At 38.2% G+C, this 22,307-nt stretch overlaps 1 protein-coding gene across 1 annotated transcript in view; it reads right to left on the reverse strand.

The window, feature by feature from the left end:
- FAF1 (Fas associated factor 1) overlaps positions 1-22,307 on the reverse strand; it is a 150,089-nt gene that overhangs the window by 17,906 nt on the left and 109,876 nt on the right. Inside the window, exons 14-16 of the mRNA XM_039711387.1 lie at positions 11,260-11,396; positions 8,735-8,823; positions 254-334 (exon numbers count right to left, since the gene is read on the reverse strand). Coding sequence (XP_039567321.1) covers positions 254-334; positions 8,735-8,823; positions 11,260-11,396 — 307 coding nt within the window. The remainder of the gene's footprint in view (positions 1-253; positions 335-8,734; positions 8,824-11,259; positions 11,397-22,307) is intronic.

A 22,307-nucleotide genomic window follows, 5' to 3' on the forward strand; every position in this document is an offset into this window, starting at 1 on the left:
TAATGTAAGAGATAGCATATTTATTAAGCAATATTTTCCTGCCTTACCTTTCCCAAATGAAGCCAGGACAGGTTTAGCTAAAACATGCAGTCAAGTCTAGTCCTAATGACTTTATCTGGTGCCACTCTACAACATGGAGGACTTAAGGGTCTCATGTTCAGAGCACAACTGAGGCCAGGCAGGCCCCTGCAGCACAGAGCATTCCCAAACTCCAAAGGGCTCCCATCCCATGGGTCCCTGCCCCTGCACACACCTTGGCTCTGTCAGCCTCCAGCGAGATGCGGTACGCTTCGTCCTGCTCTCTCTTCACGTTTTCTCTGGCTTCACGTTCATCCTAAAGGTAAAAAAAAAATTAAAAAAAAATTGAATAGTGGACCAGTATGAAAAATATCTTTATGTTCCTCAGCACTCTTTAATCCTAGTGACTTGAATGTCATTCAACCACCAATAGGAGAAACACATTCAAAGATGCCTCAAGGGTGACTGTGGCTTTAGAAATTCGGACCACCTAAAGTTTTCATTGAGTTACCAGGTAAGGGAATGGGGTGTCCAAGCCCTGGTCTGAGGGCTGGATGAGGCACCCAGGCTCTGCACTGAGGGCCATGGCAGGCACAGAGACCTGGGGACGAGCAGCCTCCAGTGGAGGGGTCACTGCAGGGGGGTATGGGCTGGAGTTGGGGGTGATTTCCCTCCTGCACCCAACAGCTTGGATGGTTTTGTAACAGGGAAGTGTGGTTTAGATGCTGAGGCTGGATTTTCATTGGCTCTCTACTCAGACTGACAGTGGGTAATGGCTGGTCCTGACAGAGAAAGCCCAATCCCAGGTCCTTCCTGGGTCAAAAACCCCTCAGCAGGGTCCATCCAGGGTCATGACTATCAAACATCATCCAGAAGCCTCAATTCACAGTGCTGAATATTATACAAAGATGGGAAAGTAGCAGGTCCTGCTGTGAAGTGTCTCAAATGGACAGATGCAGGCAAGCAAGGAACAGGAGGTTACCATGCCAGCAAAAAGTATCTTATCAACAATCACAGCACAAAAAAATAAAGATTTAGTAAAAACACACAAATGACAAAGCAAGGCATCATCCACACAGTGGAGGATCAAACAGTGGATATCCCCAAAAGCTGGAATAACTGCACTGGGGTGATGTCAAATAAAGCAAAGTGTACAATCAATAGCTCCATACTCTGCCTCTGAAGCAGAGACAGTGGCTGCTCCCCTGTGCTTACCTGTATTACATCTCATAATCCCCCCCAGAGCCCTGCAGAGGCTGCACTGGTCCCTACAAAAATCAATAGGATTTAGCTGTGAGACTGCTGGTGGGCTCAGCAGGGTCTCCACTGCAGTTCCCAGTAACACAGCACCTGCACTGGGGAAATCTGTCCCATGTTCCACAGAAATTAAAATACAATACCTAGTGCTTCTTGAAGAATTATATATTCTTCCTATTCAGCTGCAACATTTATTCCACAAAAAAGAATCATTTTCCTACGTGATCAATTTTCTCCTCAAAACATCATTATTTGGCAAAAACTCAATTTTGAATGGTAGAAGCTCATGCTAACTGTAATTACAACAACATACAAACTTGCCAAGATGTTCCTCATCTCAGGAAAGAGACAACATGAATTCCAGGCATTAAAAAAAAAGTTAAAATGCTGTCTTCCCTATTCATTGCAGTTATCATCATCATCCTAGAAGTGGATTATGAAAGAGATGTCAGGAATGTGAAGAATTACCACGCATGACTGCCTGGTCCTCATAGAAATATGTGAGCCACATCTAAAAGTAAATGACTGCCACTGAGCCTTACACCTCATTGAAATAATGCTGTTCTTACTGAAACAGACCTTAAAAACAAACCTGGAATCCAGAGCTCTTTGGGTAAGCAGCAGATGTAATCCCGTGCAATGCCTCTTTGTACCTGCTTCTGTGCTAATACTTCTGTTTGCTAATACTGCTCACACTCAACAGGAACCAACTCCTCCACAGATTTTACGGCTAAATTGTGGTATTGTTTGGTTCAGAGTTACACCTTGGACAAATTTTAAACATTACAAGAAGCATTTCTCACTTTTGTAATGCAGTTTCTTATCTTAGTCATCTCTCCCTCTAGAGAAGGATGAGGATGCTTCAAGTTCACCAGAAAGCAACAAAAGAAACTCACAGTAGTGACAGGAAAAGCAGAAGAAAATATTTTGCAGAGGATCTTCCACTGCACTAACAAAGAACATGTCAAGAATAATCATGCCACTAATAATTAATATTAAAAAAATCAGAAGTGTTATCCATGAATAAAATTTGAGGCAGCTGACAACTTTCCTGTTAGACCCTACATAAATTGCAGTCAGTATTGACTGAACATCACTAAATGCATCTCCACAGTGCTTTTGCAATGAAGGAACAACTGGCACCTTCCTTATTCAAGAAATCAAAGTATAAACAGACATGGCTTATCCTGGGTAACTTTAAAAAGCTTTCATTAGAAACAGGGGAATTCCACAGCAGTGGCTGAAAGTTGGTGTGAATGCAAACCATCCACATCCCAAGGGTTTGGGTCTTGAGACAAGGGGACAACACTCCTTTGCACCTAAAAAGGGGAGAAGTCACAGATTCCTGCTTTCCTGTTTTGACAATGAGAAAATGGGAGGACATACATTCAGTGGAAGATTGGAAATCTGAAAAAAAATGCTTTTATTCACAAAACATATTCTGCAGCTATGACTTTATTCTGCTTCTTAGAGATGCAGTCAACCCAAAAATATTAAACACTTATGAGATAGCTACAATTGACCAGAGAAAACCTTCTCCTGAGGAATATCCAGTGCATCAAGACTAAGAAAAACTGACATATAAAATTAAGAAGAAATTTAGGATAACTCTGTCATATAATTATTTCCTAAACCATTTGTTGAAGTTAATCCTGAAATACCTAGTGACAGACATTTTCAGATGCAGGATGATGGACAAAGAGAGGTTCTTGACTGAATTTAGGACATCAGATTCTGCAAGTTAAAAATATTCCACTTTTTGAATGGGATATTTTGCTGGAAAAGTCCACATTGGCCCTTCTGGGCTTTTTTCCCCATTTATTATTGTCATTTCTAAAGGCAGGATTTAATGATTTAACCTCAGGAATCAGCTTTGCACCTGATTTGTCTCAGGGGGCTGTCATCCTTTGAGACCAGTTTTACTGTGAAGTAAAACTGGACGAGACAGAATTTGAGAAGATAACCAGGAGCAGAAGACATTTCTCAGAGCACCAGCGAGTAAAGGGCTATTACAAGAAAGAAAGAAAGAAAAAAGTGTATTTACAAATGCTGAATGCCTATCTGAAAGACAGTTCATTTCACTGAACCACTCCTGAAATTAAAATCTGCAAATGCTTAAGGCTATTCGTGAGAGCATTAAAGAGAAACACCCCTTTGTCCAAATAAACCAGTGCAAGAAAGGCATTAATTTGACTCACTAAGATGACAGACTTGCACATTGTATTACTTAAACATACATGATGGGGAATACATGGCAGGAAAAAGTGTACACAGAGTGTGTTGGGTGTATGGGAACCACAAGGACAAAGCAAATGGACGTTTTAGCAGTGGCAGAACCACAGGAGGAGGCAGGATGGGGTAGGATGAGGGGCAGAACAGCACAAAACCACCACAGGATCCTGCCTGTCCACAATGAAGGCTGAAAGCTCAGTTCCAGATTCCAGTTTTGGAATTAACTCAAGTGACAAGAAGAAAACTGAACTCAAGACATTGAAGGAGTCCTGCAGTGCCTTTCTGTGGGAAAAGAGCCAGCCAGTCCTGATACATCTGCCCAGCTGGGCTGAATATTCACCGAGTGGAATCATCAACATGTACAGCCTAAAAGCCACAGGGACTAAAGATATTTTATCTCCTTCCTTCCTTCTTTCCTTCCTTCCTTGCACTTTGCCAAGCCTCTAGCCATGCAGTAATCTCCTGCAGGCAGCATTTGTACCCACCAGGGTGTGTGTGCCCAAGTGCTCAATGGGAAGCCCCTCGTTCGGGCTGCTATCATATGACAAACACAAAATCAGAAAATTTAATCAAACAAATTTTGATTACTGTAGTTTAATTAGTTATAACTAGTAATAATTAGTAAATGTGCTAATGAGATTTTTGAGGGGTTAAATCCCAATCTTTGCTAGACGGCTGTTATCACCATAATGCTTTTGCACTTTGGAATTTAATGAATTTCGTGTATTCTCATAATCTCTTGTTGTGCAAATACAATACACCATGATACACATGACAGTGTTAGATGGAACATAGATTATCCAAGGTATTCAGATGCCTCATTTCTACTGATTTACATCAGAGCTTCAGTCCCCAGCAGAAATTTCAGAGATCTCTTGCAGAGCTGATGGAAGCACTTTCCCTACATTTGACAGCAGTGAGACAGAAAAGGAGGGAAAGACATGGTGATAGTAGGCTTCTCACAGCACAGCTATGAAAATATCCCTCGGCCACTAAAGGCTCAAAGGGCTGTGGCAAGGAAAAGAGAAAAAAAGAATTTATGCTGCTGCTTTGGAGTTTTGGCTTTCCTTCACTTGTTTTTTAAATCCTCATTCAGATATTAGTGAGGAAGGACCTATGTTTTCCTCAAACTCTAGAAGTATCTAGGAAAAATATGTCAGCCAAGAACAGAGAGGAAGGATGGTGACTGCAGGCCTACAGCTTTCTACAGCTTATCTTCAGTCAGAGTCTGTTTACAGCAGGTTTTACAGTTTAAAAATTCTTAAGCATCTGTCTTTTACACTACAGAGCAGTGTGCTGGCAGACATAGTTTAAAGTGAATTAAAGGTTTCAATTGGTATTTGTAAAAATAAGAAGGTCTCTGAAGCAACTGTGGGTATTTCCACCTTGATGTCTAATCCAAGAGCAGGAGTGCCAGTGTTGCATAAGGACAAAAATAAACACGACCAGACACCTACTGTTACTTAAATGTGGACAAGTTGGGCCAGCTGTGTAACAGTCATTTCTTTTACAGTAATAAATGTTGACAGCAAAAATAAAAAATGCATTACTGAGGCATCATCAAATGAGCCCTGTCATTACATGGAAACTCCGCCCTGTATAAGCTTGTCAAAAAGTGTTACTGTAATCCTTTGAGAAGCCTCCTCCTCAGGCAATGAAGAAAAAATGTTGAGGATCAGCCCAGAACAGGTGTGTTGTGCTGTAATGCCAGGATTTAATCACAGATCTCTTCACATTAATCTCACAAAGGAACTACCTCGGATCTATTCGGGCCCATCACGCCACACTGAGATGATTATTTAACTGTCCAATTAAAGCAAGCAAGCTCACAGGGTGTTTAAAAATGGACATTCCAGGGCGTAGAATATTTTACAACTATTGTTTTCCTAAGCCCAGCAACAGGTATTGACACTTAAGAGGAACTGATACCCAAGAGGAACTGATACTACACGCTCTATTCAAAGTCAGTGCCTGAAAAATCTCAGTGCACACCTTGATTAACAGTGGCAGAGGCTGGTTATCCTTCCTCTGAGAGACCCTCTCTTGCTTACAGGACAAACTCCTTAATGGCATTTATTCCCTCTGCAAAAACCCCACTGCCTGAGCAGTAGCTGGTGTGTCAACTCCTGCAGTGGTGACCAGGGGAGCAAACATGGCTAGAAAAAGAAAACGTGTCCATCAGATGCAGGAAATCATTAGTGCAGCTGCAGAATAACTCTGCGTACACAGCTTGAGGCTGGACTTCAGACCTGACTGCACTGGGAAAGGTGGGACTGTACCCTGGCCAAGAGGCTTCACTGGTGATGGTCATTGAGCCCACAACTGATTTATCCATTGGCCACTTCTAATCAGAAGAGCCCTGTGAGCACATCAGTGTGCTGCTAATCCAATTTTGCTCTTTGTGGCTTATTCTTACAGCAATTTTAGGAGCGAAATTATGAAAACAGACACCTAGACTGTGTATTTACAAGAGCACATCAACAGCATGGTCCAAAAGAGGCAGAAAGTTTCCAAAATGTCATCCTGCCAACACAGCAACAGCTCATGATTGACTCAGAACCCTGGAGAGGCAGGGAAAAGAATGGGACAGCAGGCTGTTCTCCCTTGAAGGAAAACTTGGGAGAGGAAACAAGTGCAGAAGTTACACACCAGGACAGGCACGTTGGGTTACTGTGAGTACACATGTGCATCCCAAAGCTTTTGAGGTATTTCTTTGGAGATTATGTAAGAGTACAACTCACAAATCTAAAAATTATATCCAATTGCTAGTTAAGTAATGGTATTTTAGCACTTGACACTGAAAAAATATGCAAGAGATTTGCCCCATTAAAATCTAAATTTGCCCTATGAGGCAAAATTGGTAAATGTTACCAATACGTGGATACAAAAGCACAGGATTTAGCTAAGCATAATATAAGCATCTTATTGCCAGCAGCTAATGAGGTGGCTCACTCAGGTGAGGTAAGGTGGTAAAGCTGTTCTGAGCATCCCACCTACACCCCCAGCGATGCTCAGTGACAGGGAGCTGCCTGTAGCTACAGCCAACATCAGCTGAACACCTGGAGCAGCTGCTGGAGTGGTACCAGTCCTCCTGTACCCAAATAACCATCAGAGGGCACTGCAAAACACTCTGTGCCAAACAGGATTATACAATGGCTGTGCTGGAAGCTTTCATGTGCATGAGAATTTCAGCTGCATAAACTCACTCATTACTGACTTCATGCTGTCATTTGCAAATGTTTCCAGTTCTGGTTCTCTCTCACACACACTTCTGTTTACAGCAATGCTACACTGATGACTCCTCTTTTTAAAGCACAAAAGAATTTTCTGCTTATCTTCTTGTGGTTTTACGATGACTTATTGTTGCTATTAAGAAAACAGTAACAGAAACCGGACTCTGTATCCTGTTTGCTATTGTAATATTTGGGAAAAAACTGCACCAACTGCAGCAAGATCTTAAGAAAGAAAAGGTGTTGATGTTTGAACACTTGAAGTTGTCAAGTACAAGGCTTACAAGAGAGCTACATGTTGTGTAGCTAACCACAAAAAGGCAATATTTTGTTTTCAGGCTGAAGCCCTCTGTTGAGTACAGACTGCTTGTCAAACACTCCCTCTCTGGAATAATAATTTCATAAAGCAAGGTTATTTTTTGTTTTGAAAACTTCCTGCTTCAAAGGCAAAGTGTCTGAGATCACCTTTTCAGTGTGCTTGTAACGAGTGGAGCCAAGGTGTGAGTAAATATCCTATTTGTGTATAGAACCCATAGTGTCTGGAAAGCTGCCCCCAAAGTTTATGAAATTTTCCTTCACTATTCTGAATGTCAAAGTGTGTTAGAAAAAGCTTCTGTTGGGGAAGAAATGTCACTGGTGCTTCCAGCGACAGAAAAATGAAGGACTACAGAAGACTTGGACAAAGGTAGATATTGGAGAAATGTATAAAAATCAATTTTCCATTTCCCTAGATAGGGAGAGCACTTGGGGAAAGAAGCCAGGAGACAACAGTCCCATGTGGGGACTGGATTGTCACTGTCACTGCTCTTGGACACCCAGGGAAGGACAAAGAGCAGCCCAGGACAGGAGCCAGTTCCTGGTTCTGGTCTGGTGTTCTGTTCCTCACTTCTGTTCCAATCCTATCACTTCTAGTTTCTTCTCCTATCCCTTGTTTGCTCTTATTTCTCTGACTTTATATGCTTCTGTTTCCCTCAGTTTTTTCCTTTTTATCAGCTTTTATAGTTTTTAATTATGAACCTCTCTTGGAGCTCATCTGTGATGTAAATTTCACTCTTACTAAAGCATTAAAAAACCTCCCATACTCAAGACACTCCTGTTAAAATGCAATAAAAAATTGCATTTTATATTGTGCCTTGGATTTTTGTTGTAATCTTCACATTTAAATTTGTGTTCAGTATTAACAAAATTAAAGTCAATTTCTTTACCAGTGAATTACAGGTAGCATAAATAAAGAAGAAAAAGTGAATGACAGATATTGTGCAGATAATTGTGCCTTCATATTGCAGTCAATAAATCTTGTACTAATGAGATACAAGATTTAAATGTGAAGAATGTGTTTCATGAATTATTGTCAATCAATGTCTACACAACAGGATAAGGATAATCTTGAATGGCAACACACCTATTATTACAAATTCCTATGAACTTCATTACTTTAAAATGTCACTCTTAATTTACAGAGTAACAGATAAAGATCTTTCAGCTGTGTAACTCACTTCGTCTGCTTCTGTGTAATTGAAACACTGGTTTTGAGAAGTCTTGTCATCATTTATGCATTCTGCATCATTCTGAGTGGTGGTTCAGTACTGGTGTACTGATTAAAGTTGGTTTCAGCCCCCTTTTAAACCGACACATTTAAGATATATTAATCTATTTTTGTTTTCTACCTATGACTTGGAGCTGGTCAGTGGCAAAAAATCTGATAATTTTCCTTGAATGAGCATATTAAGCTCTATAATATCACTATGATGTAACCAGTCACTGGTGACTATGTCCAGAAAAAGGAAAGAAGCTGAAAATGACAAGACCAAAAAGGAGGAGCTGTTCTGAGAGACCCAAATACACAAAGGAGACTTGACCTTTTTAATTTCTGACAGTGGAAGAGGCACTAAAACACATCATACCCAACTCCACTGGCTAAAGAAACATCTGGTTAATTTACATCCCCAGTGATTAGTGGAAGCCAGGAGGTATCTGCAGCAACTTCCAGTGCTCACCTCATCCTTTATGTCTTCCTGCTGCTGGGCACTGAAGATCTCCATTGCAGCCATCAGCCTCATCATTAGCTCATCCACTGTTGTGTTACCTAGCAACAAAGGAAGATAGCTGAACTTCATTTCATCAAAGTTATTAAACAAAAAAGAAGTCATTTTAGAATTAATCCATAAGAAATAAAAAAAAAGACAAGAGTAGAAAATGCAAATATCTCAGTAGAATGCTTTCAGTTCACCTTTTTAGTGAAAACTCAAAATTATTTTTACAAAGGTTGATCACAGGTTACAATTTCAGATGGTGCAAATCTGAACAATTGCTTTTATGCTTGCATAAATTAACTCTATTTTGTCTTTTAGTCACTGATGTTAAAGGAAAGCAGTAGATCTGGGATTCCCTTATGTGCAATTGATTTTACAGTTTTAGAATTCCCAGGGAGACCAAAGCTACTACTTATCAGGCAACACAAGGTAGGATGCTGGCAGCAGCATCCAAGTGGATTGGTTTAAAACAATGGAAAAACCCACAATTCAATGATTGAATGGATGTGGCAAAATATATCCACATTTTACTTGGATAAACTAGTAATAAAATTTCAAATACTATATTTTCTTCAGTCTATTTACTTCTCAAAAAACTTGCAAAGCTACTGAAGTGGAAAACGGTGTCATCCATGTGTGTATCATGAAATAGAACACATATATAGGAAAAAGATACCTCCCCATGTTTTCCTTCCAGCATGCCTCCAGTCTTCATTAATACTGAAAGATTACTTTAGTTTCCTACCAAGATGCATTCTTTGGTTTCTCTTTCTAAACTGAAGACTACCTATTAAAGCCACTTGTCATTGTAGTTAGGAGGTCTTAAACCATGAGTAATGGTCAAAAACTATGAAGCCTTAACATCTGCCAGCCTAAACAGCTGTTGGACCCCAGCAGAACAAGTATCAATAAAGAAAACAAGACTGTCCCTATAGTTTCCAACCCCAGGAAAAAAAGTAAAAATCAAAAGCAAACCAAGACAGTCTGCATTTCAATAAACACCAATGGGGTCTTAGGTTTCTATATAGTTGTATCTCTTCTGTCAACATGCCTTCTCACCCTGCCCTGAAAGGCCCTCATTGTTCCCATTTCTAACATTTGCTACCTTAGCAGAAAATGTTATCCCACATGCTACAACATGCAGGACTTCAGAGGCTACCATTCATCGAGGCAGTATTGTTAAAAGATACCACTGTCCCCATTCCTGGGAAACTAACGAGCAGAAATGGTGTGATTTTTGTTAAAGGATGAATTTAAGTAAGTCTACAATAGGTGATTGTTTTAGTTTAGTGCAAAATATTGCAGAAAACCTGACAAATAATTAAAACTTAACTCATGCCATTAAATAATCTGGATTATTTTTTAATATAAAGCTGCATTGTATTATGACTTTGAATTGTTGCTAAAGCAGTTAAGTAATTTAAATCAGTAGCACCACTGACTTCAGTGGGATGGCAAAGGTTCTGAAATGTACTGCAGAGTCAGAAAACCAAGCTATTTATAAGACTATTAAGAAATAACCTATGAAACCTTTGAAATATGTTTTATAAATTACAGGCTTTCATACCAGGAATTAGTGTTGTGCTGTACCTTGCACTGAGGAGACAAAACCCATGCAAAAAGTAACCATTTTGTCCACAGGAAGGAACACGGCAGATTCCTCAAGAAAATTATTAATCCCAGATGCAAAAAGAAACACTAATGCTTGTCTGCAAAAGGCAGCATTTCCTGAGGCTGAATTTCCTCAGGAAAACGAGATTACAATAAAGATTGCCAGACATAAGCAATAAAAAAATGAGGACACAGTGTCATGAAGGCAAACTCAGAAGAAATGAGAGGCAGCCATTCTTTGATGTGCTCTAATTTGAAGAGTTACTGAGAACAGCAGTCAGAGGGTAACACTCCATATCTAAGTCACCTTGCTGTCAGTGAAATCAGAGGAATGGTGACACCAGAAAGAGCTGCTCATGTAAGCCAGAAAACTTCATTTATGTGAGACAATATTAGGAATTTCAATCCTGACCTGATGTGGGGGTCTTGATGCTGCAAGCAGGTCTGAAAAAGCAACTCATGTCCAAATATTAGCAACAGGACCCAGGTACTACTAAGGAACTACACACAAAGAACCAAATGCATTCTGGCACTGTGCAAAAAGTGCAGCCATGATCTTCTGGAAATCAGGAATGCATCTGGATATTATTTTGGAAAACTAAGTGTAGCTCCTTATTTAGGAAATTAAGCTTCCATTTAAAAAAAATAATATAAAAATGTAAACTATAATTCTACTCCAGTCATGACAACTGCAATCTCTAACACCATGCTAATGAATACATTTATGAGTAGTAGATAATTATACCCTGGCAACTTAAAGTGTGTTTTGTGTAATAAATTAATATTCTGAACATCTTAAAAGAGAAACAGTTAGCAAAGACCTATTACAACAGTTTCAATACTCACATAAGGAATACCTGTAATATAAAGAACTGTACCTTGTATTACATTCAACACTTCATTAGATGAACGTTTTCCCATAATAATAAGGAAAAGTGGAAACTGGTCTGTCTTCTGAGTTCGAATGGTTTGGGCTACAACACTCCCAAAATGTCTAGTGCACATCGTCAGAAACCTTGTGGGAGAAGAAATAAATAGTTAACATTGTAGAGGATTTTCTGAAGTTAGGTTTAAAACAGTAATTATGTTAAATTCAGCAGTTTAACTGCATGTTAGCTACTGTTTAACACATTCTGCATTTAGTACTAGAGCTCTTTATCTCTGTTTATGACTAAATTATTATAATATTTACAAACATGATAGGGTCCAGGTTGTCTAAATTAAAACAATTAACAATTGCTTGAGACAGTGATTTGTTTCATGGAGAATTCCATTTCCTGTTACACTACGTGAAGACTATAATTCAAAACTACCCCCAAAAACAATAATGCTGAATCAATTGTTTAAAACTTTTAAAGAGAAACTAAGTAGAGCAACAATCTAACAAACATGGTGAAGTATAAAAAATAGTAAATTTCATACGAAAGCATAATTTAATAATGAAAGATCAAGAGATTGGTTTTATCAGTCACAGAATTAAAACACGGTACTTCAGAATTGTATTTTCTTTTGTACTAATGCCCTGCCAGTGACATACTTAGCAGTGTGGTCTAAAAAACAATAATTCTAAGCTTTTGACCAAAAAAAGCTCTTAGATATTAGCATACAGAAGTCTAACATTAGTATTCTTAACACGATCTTGAATAAATGAAAAAACTGATAAAGCTTTTCTCTTCCATTAAAGGACTGTTTGAAATTAGCATTTCTTTCAAGAGAAAAGGGTAGCTTATGATATGTTTTCAGATCTGATGGTAAAAAGTAAATGTCATAATAATAATGAATTATGAAAGACCAAATGCAAATATAGAATGCTTTAATAAGATCCAATTTAATAAAGTCTGTAAAAATAATGGACTTTTAATAACACGGGTCACAAAAGGCAAAACAGTGGAAATTCTGAGGACTAGCCACTGGTACAGGCTTATTAATTCTTAATTATGTTCATGAAAGGCAACTTAAATCGTGTGTTTTCTTATGCCTTATGATAATATTTTAGGTAACAACTACTCTGAAATGTATGCTCTAACTGAAGAGCAAAGTCCCATTGTCACATGCATTAGAAGCCAAATCTATTTGAAAAGACAAACTGCATTAAAATGTCAAGTGCTCCAAGTAATTTCTTTTCAAAGATACTGAAAAGATTCAAAATTGTGATTTAAAAAATCAATATATATATATTGTATCCAATAAAATGGCTAAAAATGGATAAGTCTGACAAGAACAGCATTGGGCTTGTTTGAGGCACCTGAAGTACTAAAAAAAATCTCTTCTCAGAGAGAATTTGGATGGAAGGCAATGGGTGGAGGTGGCAAGCAAGTATTTCAAAGCCATAAGTGTTACTCCCTGATTCTCTGTATTTTTCAACTCAAAACAATCAGACACAAAGAGGACATCAAAAAGCTGAACAAGCTCTGCTATATCAGAAAGAGCGACACAGACATGTAACATCTGGGAAGGATAAAACAGCATCTGTAAAGTCTGGACATATCAACTCTTCAGATAAATAATGGCTTTTGATGTTTTCCTTTCAAGGTGGGAACAGGAAAGTGAAATGTTGGCCTCACAGAAGTCAGTGGTGATCCTCCACAGCAAAATGAAAATTACTTCTGTGAGTTCAAGGTTTCAGCCCTGGAAGCAATAAAGACAGTGGACAACTGTCTTTATTGTTTCCATGGACAATTCCTAGACTTGTGCATCAAAACTGTTTAACAGTCTTCAACACAGCACAGAAGAAAAGCTCTCAAGTTTCATGGAAAACCAAAATTCTTAACTGGAAGTGAAGAAGTGCTGTAGAGAACAATGTTAGCAGGAACAAAACTAAAGAGACTCCTACAGTCCTATTTGTATTACTCAAAGGTGCTGGTTTCCTAGTATTGTTTTTAAGTCTATTTTATATTTAGTCAACCAATTCCTCAGTGCCAAAATATGTTTTTATAGGTATAGGTTTTGCATGCAGAGAATTCTGAATGAAGAATGACTTTTTTCCCTTTTCTGCCTTTACTGATTTTCTATTTGTAGACCTTTTTACTTTCAGATTCATAACCAGAAAAACAGGGAAAAAAGTCCCCTCTGTGCTAATATTTACCGTTAGAAGAGAGCAGGACCAAAACAACTTGGTGCAATATCCAGTATCTTATTCTGTACATCACTTACAAGGGATTTTCTTACTTTCATCTGAACAGAAGTGTGCCAGATCTCTCAGTGGCATCTCCAGAGCTGCCAAAAAAAGTGCCTGTGGAGTCCATCAAAGAGACAGATGGCCCTCCAGGGAAAAGGGTTTTCCACAGCATTGGATTACTGTGATCTCCAACCAACAGTGGAAATAGAGGAATGCTGCCAGAAAGGGAGGGCAAACAGCAGCCTACTAGTCCTTTTATTTTGAAATTACAAAAATATTCAAGGAGAGAGAAGGAGAAAGACAAAAAAGCATTTTATGAAATAAAAATCCATTTAAAAATCTCAAAAGTTACAAGAAAAAAGTTAATCAAGAAAAGTACCAGTTCTGGCAAGCAGCACCATTTCTTTCATGACTCAGTAGCAATGACACCAGCAGTTACAGCCACAGAATAAACATGTACACTGACCATGGCTTGACAAATACAGAAACAAGCTAAAAAAATTTAGAAATTATTGAAGTTTTTAAAATGTAGATTGAACAGGTATTAATGCTTAGACACGGTTAAAAGTGGCACTAAGGAAAAATTATTCTGGTGCCATGAAGATGTTAACTGGGGGAGTTGCTGGTGCCTGTGCAGTAATTATCCCCCATATACTTTGAGACAACCTCTGTTGAGCAATTATCATCTTTGTAGCCCATGAGTTTTCAAAAGAAGAATGTTATCATTTCCTACCAGCTAATATGTGAGGCCTTATATTAATATACACTCCTGGCACAGCTTTTTGGTAATTGTATTAATATTAAAATATTTTTAATGAATATAGTAACTTATTTAATATTAATTTAAAATAAGATCCTAGAACACAAATATGACAAAATAATAGCTTTAAGAATCTACATTAAAAAATTTTGATATTATTGAGTCTCAAACCCAAAGGAAATACTTATTAAAAGTTAAGTGTCAAGCCTGTGGTCTATCTCCCAATTCCAAATATGCTATGTAGCCCTCTGTAGATGCTGGGGTTTAGCAATAATTTGTTTCTGTGAAAATGTGCAACTTTTAATTTTTAATAACAAAATTGGGCACTTCTGGCCTAAGTCAGCTGGTCATCAAAAGTGTTGATCTCAGACCTCAATATTATCTGATATCTGGAAAAAAGCTACGATGGCAAATACTTTGGAAAAATGTACATATTCCTTTAGTATTTCAATTTAAACAATTTGGTAAGTTAGGAACATGTTTGCTGCCTGGTTCCTGAGCTCAATATTATTTGATATCTGGAAAAAAAGCTATGATGGTAAATACTTTGGAAAAATGTAAATGTTCCTTTACCATTTCAGTTTAAACAATTTGGTAAGTTAGGAACATGTTTGGTGCCTTGTTCCTGAAAGGGACAAGGCAGAGGCACTGCTTGGCTTTGACCTGTCATGTTGTATTTTCCAATCAAAGCCACTCCTACTCTTGCGTAGTACAGAAAAAAAAATCTACAAAGAAATGAAGAACTGTAGAGGAGCTAAAGGAAGAACTTGGCAAGGAATTGAGGATTCTGAGCAATGAAAGCTCTCTGCATGTCCTTTCAAAACCACAGCACAAAGCAGCACTTCTGCTTGCTGCCCTCGGCCTTGATGCAGCAGGACTCCAGAGGAGCAGAGGAATTCAGTATCCTTTCTTTCCATGCACAAAAGTGCCATCAGCATGGCCTTGAAGACATGGACACCACCCAAAAACTGACTGCTCCAGGCCTTTCTCCTCCTGATCCCCAATTTCCTGCAGGAATCAAACTGATGTACAACCGGAAAGTGCCATCAGGATGGCCTTGAAGATATGGACACCACCCAGCAGCCACCACTGAACCCAAAAACTGACTGCTCCAGGCCTTTCTCCTCCTGATCCCCAATTTCCTGCAGGAATCAAACTGATGTACAACCTGATAGGATGAATAGCTCTGCATATCCCCCCAAATTAATCTACCTTCTCAAGGCATCATGAATAAATCTCAAGCAGTCAAGGCAGTGGCAGAAAGAGCAACCAAAGCTAAAATGTTAACTCCAGCTGGGTTATGGTAGCCAAGCAGCCCTGCAGAAGGAAAGCAAGTCAGAGCAGGTTGCATCCTGCACACTGTAGTGTGCTCCTGGAATGTGCAGAGGGACACTTCGTGCTACATTTTGAACGTTTTTGTATGTTCAAAAAACCAAAAAATTGCAAGTTCTCATTGGCTTTTGCTTTTCTTACCCTCTCCCCAGCACCTTAATGTTATTTAACAATTGTATTAGCAGATGTCTAGTGCACTTAAGGTCAAATTACCTTCCATAAAGAGAGAACTCAGCTCTCAAATGTGTGGAAAAATGCATTAAAATAAATACTAAAAAAATCATAGTATTTTAGATCTTCATAGTATTCAGAGTATTTTAGATTTGCTTTACTTTCTGTATCAATAGAAATAACAAAGGTCTGGTTATTTGTTACAGTCTCATTCATATAAATTCCTGAAGTTACTTTTTATTTTTATGCACTGAAGGGAAAACTTTGGAAAAGTTTCCTCCTACAATGAAGCCCTTTGGCACATGGTGCCCACTATACTTCTTGGAAAGGACTTTTTAATAGAACAGAAGTGCTGCACTGGAGATGTTTTTTGGCTGTATGTTCTCAGTCTAAAGTCCTCCTCAAAAGCAGCAGCAGCAGCAGAAAATCTGACAATCTCTTCTAAAAGACCTATTCCCTTTCAGAACATTCAGAACACAAAGTGGATGACTTTGGGCCAAAAAAGTGTGATTTATTTATGACCAGATAATTCCCAAAGCCAACCTTAAACAGCCTTTAACATTTCAAAAATGGGTTTGGAAAAAAAGTAACTTCTTTGTTGAGCATGAGGAAAACAATTATGAATATTAAATATGCAAGGTTTCTGATTATTTTTAATAATAATTATATAATGTGCAAAGTCAACATAAGACTCATTAAAATGTTAATGTAAAAATAACATTTTTGTATTAGGTATTTACATTTTTAAAAGAGTAAAAGCTGAGGTCCTGAATTGGCATATTAAAATAATCTTGCTCTCCATAATTCAGAGTTGCTGCCTTACCCACATTGGTAGGGTCATACCTCAAACACAAGGAGCAGACACAAGGCATGTTTTAAAGATGCATACAGCAGCCTAAATCAAATTATTTGGGTATCACCTTCAGGATCCACATGTTAAACACCAGATGTAGATGTTAAAAAGCAGGATTTTATCCACTTTATGCAAAAGTAAAGCCTACATGAGTGGGTTATCTCTTCCTAAAACATGGAAGATCTGGTTCCCACCCTGAAAAGCTCAACCAGATTAGATACACACTTCCCAACCCCATTCAGTCTCAAGCACAGCCCTCTAGAAACCCTTTAGTCCATCCTTGGACACCAGGCAAGGTCACTGGTGAAAGTATAAATAAAATATACCTCAATCCCTAGCTAGAGCACTGCACAAAGAATGGAACAAACAAGCTGCACTTTCATCATCACCTATTATGTACTGTATGATTTCCTAAGGAATGTCCAAGGCTTGACACAGGTAGATTTAATATACAGATTTAAAAATAGCCTAGATAAGAACAGACAGTGTGTTTGGTTACTTTAAATATTTTGGTAAAGTGGGAGAAGTTACAACCACATCAGAAGTCAGAGAATTCAGATTAATCTTCACAAGTCAAAGAATCATCCTGAGAAGTAAAATACAATTCAGTAAGGTCAATGAGGGTCTCCAAACTGGAGGAAAGATGGCACAAATACAGCAGAATAAACAAGCAATAAGTGAATACATACAAATCCTTTCTCAAAACAGCCCAACAAATCTGTGTTGACCACCTGCTCTTCTGCCTTCACCTCTTTTGCACAGGACACAAAAAAGTTTTATTTTTAACTTTTTCTGTTCAACAAGCTTAATGAACTAGCTTGTAGTTTGAATACAGTGGGATAGAACATTCTTTGAGATTTTGTTTTAGAGTGGGGACTTAAAATATATGCTTACAAATCTATCAGTTTAATTAATTCCTTGGGTTTAATAACTATTTTTCTCAGATGACCTTAAAACATTGCTAAAGGCATATAAACTGATGGGCTGAAAATCTTGATAACATCAGAGAGGCTGCTTTCTATTTATAGTTGGCTATTATAGACATCCATATCTTCCTAATCACGACCAGACCAAAATGCATTCTCTGCTGATTTTTAGTTTTCCAAATTTGGACATTTTTAGATTACTAACATGAAATTACCTTGAAGCACATAAATATTTAAGCAGGGATAGTTTACCTTTTCTGGTGGGTGTATAATAAACAGTTTAACCATCATCTATATACAGGCTGTTTTGTTCTCCATCTAAAGAGACAATCACCTTTTATCCTTTTCCTTTTTTCCCTTCATTTCAGTGCTATTAGGAAACTATTCACAAGTGCACCCCTGAACAATACCATGCAGTAATTATGACTAAATGACAAAGAGATGCGAACAATTACCGAGTCCATTTTGAAACCCTACACTAATAAAGTCATTAGATGCTGCCCTTGCCATGAGCCTTCTAAAAGCTTCTGAAGTTACAAGAACACACAGCATTGTTCAGTGGGACAATTGCTGCTGGCAGAATGCAAACCTTGAGTTAAACCATGCTGCAAATTGATCTTGACATTCTGTTAAGACCGCCACTAAAATCAAAAGCAAAGGAGAAAAGGAGAAAATGAGCGGGTGGGATGTAATCATGGAACAGAAGGGTTCCCTCCTCACCTTCTTTCCTCTTCCTCCTCAAAACAAACCACACAGAAAATGACAAACTCGCCTGGTGTTTGAGAACCTTTATTTTTAAAACATTAATTAGACTTCTGACCTGTTTTTATTGACTGGCACTGTATTGCTATTAAAGCAAATTAAATAAAAAATTGCAGAATACAATAGAAAAGGTTTTCACACTGCTCTGTGAAACCTGTTAAGGATTTAGTGACTGAAGAACATGTCCAACAGTTTCTGTGGTCACTCCTGAAGAGGCAGTGAGAAATTAACTCATCTCCTCCCGCTCTCACAGACCCCACACCTGCAATATATTTGCTGAAGGATCAAATGGGATTGGGGACTGGAGTAATATGGTCAACTGGTCTTCATCCAGGCATGCATCATTCAGTAGGTTAGAATTAAGGGTCAGCAACTGTGAATATGGCTAATCACTTGATGACGGAAATTGCAGGTGAAGACAACCTGCTGCTGAGAAGCACTTTAGTGAATTAACTCTTTCCTAAGCTTAAGCAAAGTGAAAAACTATCATTTGAACATTAAAACTAACAAATACCTGTCATCAGAGCAAAATTGGCAACACATTGAAATACGGTGCCCAAGGGCAATGATATCAAAAGCTAAAAAGCTGCTACAGGTTTTTGAGTTGCTGTCTTGTGGTTTTGGCTTTACTTAACAAACACCATGTGTGCTGGAAAGCTCTTCATATTATGCATTATCTGTGTTTGTTAATGCTGTGTGTAGCAATATAAGGTGTGTGTGCATGTGTGTATATATATATCACTATACATCTTTCCTGGATACAAATGTATTAATGCACATTAATGAATTAACAAAACCAGTTAGGCATGTGTTTGCACATACACAACTCATGCACATAACTGTATTAAAACAATGATATTGACAAAAAAACGTGCCAGTACTAGAGCTGCTCATGCCTGGCTCTCCTGCTTGTCCATCCCAGAATCCCTCTGGAAACCTGAGGAACTGCCCAGCCCGTGATGGCCCAGTGCAGGTGTGTGCCTGGGCAGAGTGGCAGGGCCAGAACTGCCAGCCCCACTGCAGCCAAACCCCACTGCCACCACCCTGACACCTGCCCCCAAATTTCTCTGTCTGAAGGGCCATGGTAGCAATCTTCATTGCAAGCAATTGAAAGGAAACAATTATTTTTAAGCTCATGAGTCACCACAAATTGAGTGGAATATAACAAGAGCTAGAGATATATGTGTAGCTTAGTGGCCTTTTTCCTCCTTTGACAGGAACATACCACAAGAATATTTCGGAGTTGCTCCCTAAACTGAAGTCTAAGCTATAGGAGATAAAGATTTCATGTATATACCTTAACTATATTATAAAAACACCACATTATTTTCCTAAATGAAGCCTGCTTGTTTTATTTTCCCTTTCTTACAATTCTATTATGATTAATGAAAAAACTCATAATCACTGAACTTACTCAAAGTAAGGGAGCAATTGCTCCCTTCACTGCAAACCTGACATCAGAGGCAATTAAAACCCACAGAAGCCAAAACAAAACTTCCCCTCAACTGTATTAACTAGACTTTTCCTTCATTTTACAAAGTAACAGTCCTGTGTGCCTGCAGTAAGAAGTTTTTAGTATCTGACTCCCAAAGTTGTAATGCTTATGCTTTTGCACTGCTGCTGGCAGGTACCTAATGCTCTCACAGCATTTTACTCCTACCTACAGACTCTCTTAAATCTATTGGAATGGATATTGAAGATTGAGAGATTCCAGAAGAAATGTGCTATTGTACAGTAATGCAGGTTTTAAAGCACATTCCTGTACCAATGTCAGCCGACAAACACATTGAAAGTTGGGGAAAATGACATTAATTTGGAGCTGGTTTTGTTCCACAGTGTTCAGGATGGACCCTCATTCCATTAATGAGAAAATTTGAAACAGCTATTAGGACTAATTTTGGAATAGAATGAAATTTGTGGATCAAAGCATCAAGAAGGTTTTTATGGCTTATACAAGGAAAGTCTTTATAGCTGCTTGAATTTACTCATGCCATTCCACAGTACTGAAACCATGTCTTTTACTACTGACATTGAGGGGTCTCTGTTCACTGCTGTAAATCTAGTGGGCCTGATTCCTCTGCTGTCCCATCCTGGCTTTGCCAGCATTTTTACAATGAAATTATAAGAGTATAAATGAGCTACTCTTGGGCTACACCAGCAGGCAAAACCCAGTTCCTCCTGTTGCTGTTGTCTTCTCAGCATTCAAATAAAAAGCTACATTTAAGTGTGTTCATAGGGCTAGAGAACAGAATGGGCTCCAAGACCACTGTCACTGAAGCACATGAAGGGCAGTGATTGAACAGAGGGACTCAGCATTTATTTATGGGAATGCCCACAGTGCATTGGCACTTTCCAAAGGGAGAAAGAAGCATCGTGCCCCCTCTGAAGAAATCAGAGTCTGAGCAGGATGTGACACTAAACATAACTGAGAAATTATTCTAATTTGAGCCAGCGTGCCTTGTTTACCCCTTACTATTTTTTGACCTCACTGTTAATATGACAGTTTCTTTCTTGTTGGTAACAGAAAGCAAAAAAATGAAGGCTTAAAAACCCTATCGTCCAGCACAATCAGGGACTAAGTTCATTGAGAGCAGCTATAAAGCCTTAAACAAGCCCTTTATTTTGTGTTTTAAGAAGTGTCATAAGGAGTTAATAGGACACAGCTGTACAGGCTCTTTCTAACAAGCAGCTTCTGTCGCTTTGGTCACCACAGGTGTCTGTGTAACCTGCAAACTCTTATTACTAGTGTATCAAAGTTGTGCTACTTAATAGATTTCTTTAGTAAAACACAACAAAGCAATTACATGGCTGTTGATCGTTAGTCATAAAAAACCCCTCAAACACAGTTTTTCAAAAGAAACTACACCGCAATTTTTTGTCATTGTAAAATAAAAGAAACTAGTGAATTAAATAGAAGAGCAGACAATAGAACAGCAGGTAGTCAACTGAACTTAGCCACTACAGATGGTTTAGAAATAGTGTTTCCTTCTACACCAACTTGTGGGATAAAAGAAAAGGAGGAGGCTCCTTACTGCCCATGAATGGCAATACCAAAAGACTTAAGCAACTTTCCAGTCTATGTATTTAGTCCTATGAAAGAACCTACATGTTTCTTTTTCCTCTCTTACTTTTTTTCTTTTTCAGAAACTTTTAATCTGTTTTTGCAACTGCTTTTTTCCATAACCTTCTACACTTCTCTAGAATAACTCAAACTAGAAACAGTGCTGCTGATCCCTCCAGTGATAAAATGCAGAAGGTCAAGTGAGGAATTCCTGAGCAACACAAAGTGTCATTTAAAAAGCACATTAGAAAAAGAGACTACTCCATTCTCCAACGTCAGCTCAGTAAAAAATATTAACTATAATTTACATAGTGAAGACTAGAAATGCATAAATTCTCTAGTCTAATAATCCACAAGATAAAGAAGCATGAATGTATAATTTTCCTTGCTCAATAATCACTGGAATTGTGTGAAGAAGTGGCAACTTCATTCCAAGCCAAATGACTGCTGCATCTTTCAGTCAAAATTAAACTCTAATTATAGTAATATACATAGGATGTTATCCTGGCAAGACATGATCAGTCATCTTCTGGGTAAGTAAAAGTTATGAAATAAGGTCCAACTTAGAGAACCAAACAAGCCTGACTTTTAAATGTTATAATGATAATAGTAATAATAATATCATTATTTTCAGTAGATCATGATCAACTGATAAATAACTAAAGAAGAGAAAGGCCTTGGTATTACACTAAGGAAATCCGTTGGTAATCTACAGAAGTTGTAGAAGGAGGTAAAATCTACAGTTTTAATTTCTTTACTCATCAGCAAAATTATGGTCTCTCAAAGACATAAGATAGCTTTTATTATACTAAAACGAAAATATCTGAACATTCCCAAAGGAATGTTCTGTAGGAAACTGTAGTTCAAAAAAGTACATATGAATTGCAAGTGTTTAACATTTTGCATAACCTGTTCTTAATACTAATTTATCACATGAATGTTA

Source organism: Passer montanus, unplaced genomic scaffold, assembly GCF_014805655.1.
Source record: "Passer montanus isolate IOZ18808 unplaced genomic scaffold, ASM1480565v1 scaffold25, whole genome shotgun sequence".
In the NCBI taxonomy this organism is placed as follows: domain Eukaryota; kingdom Metazoa; phylum Chordata; class Aves; order Passeriformes; family Passeridae; genus Passer; species Passer montanus.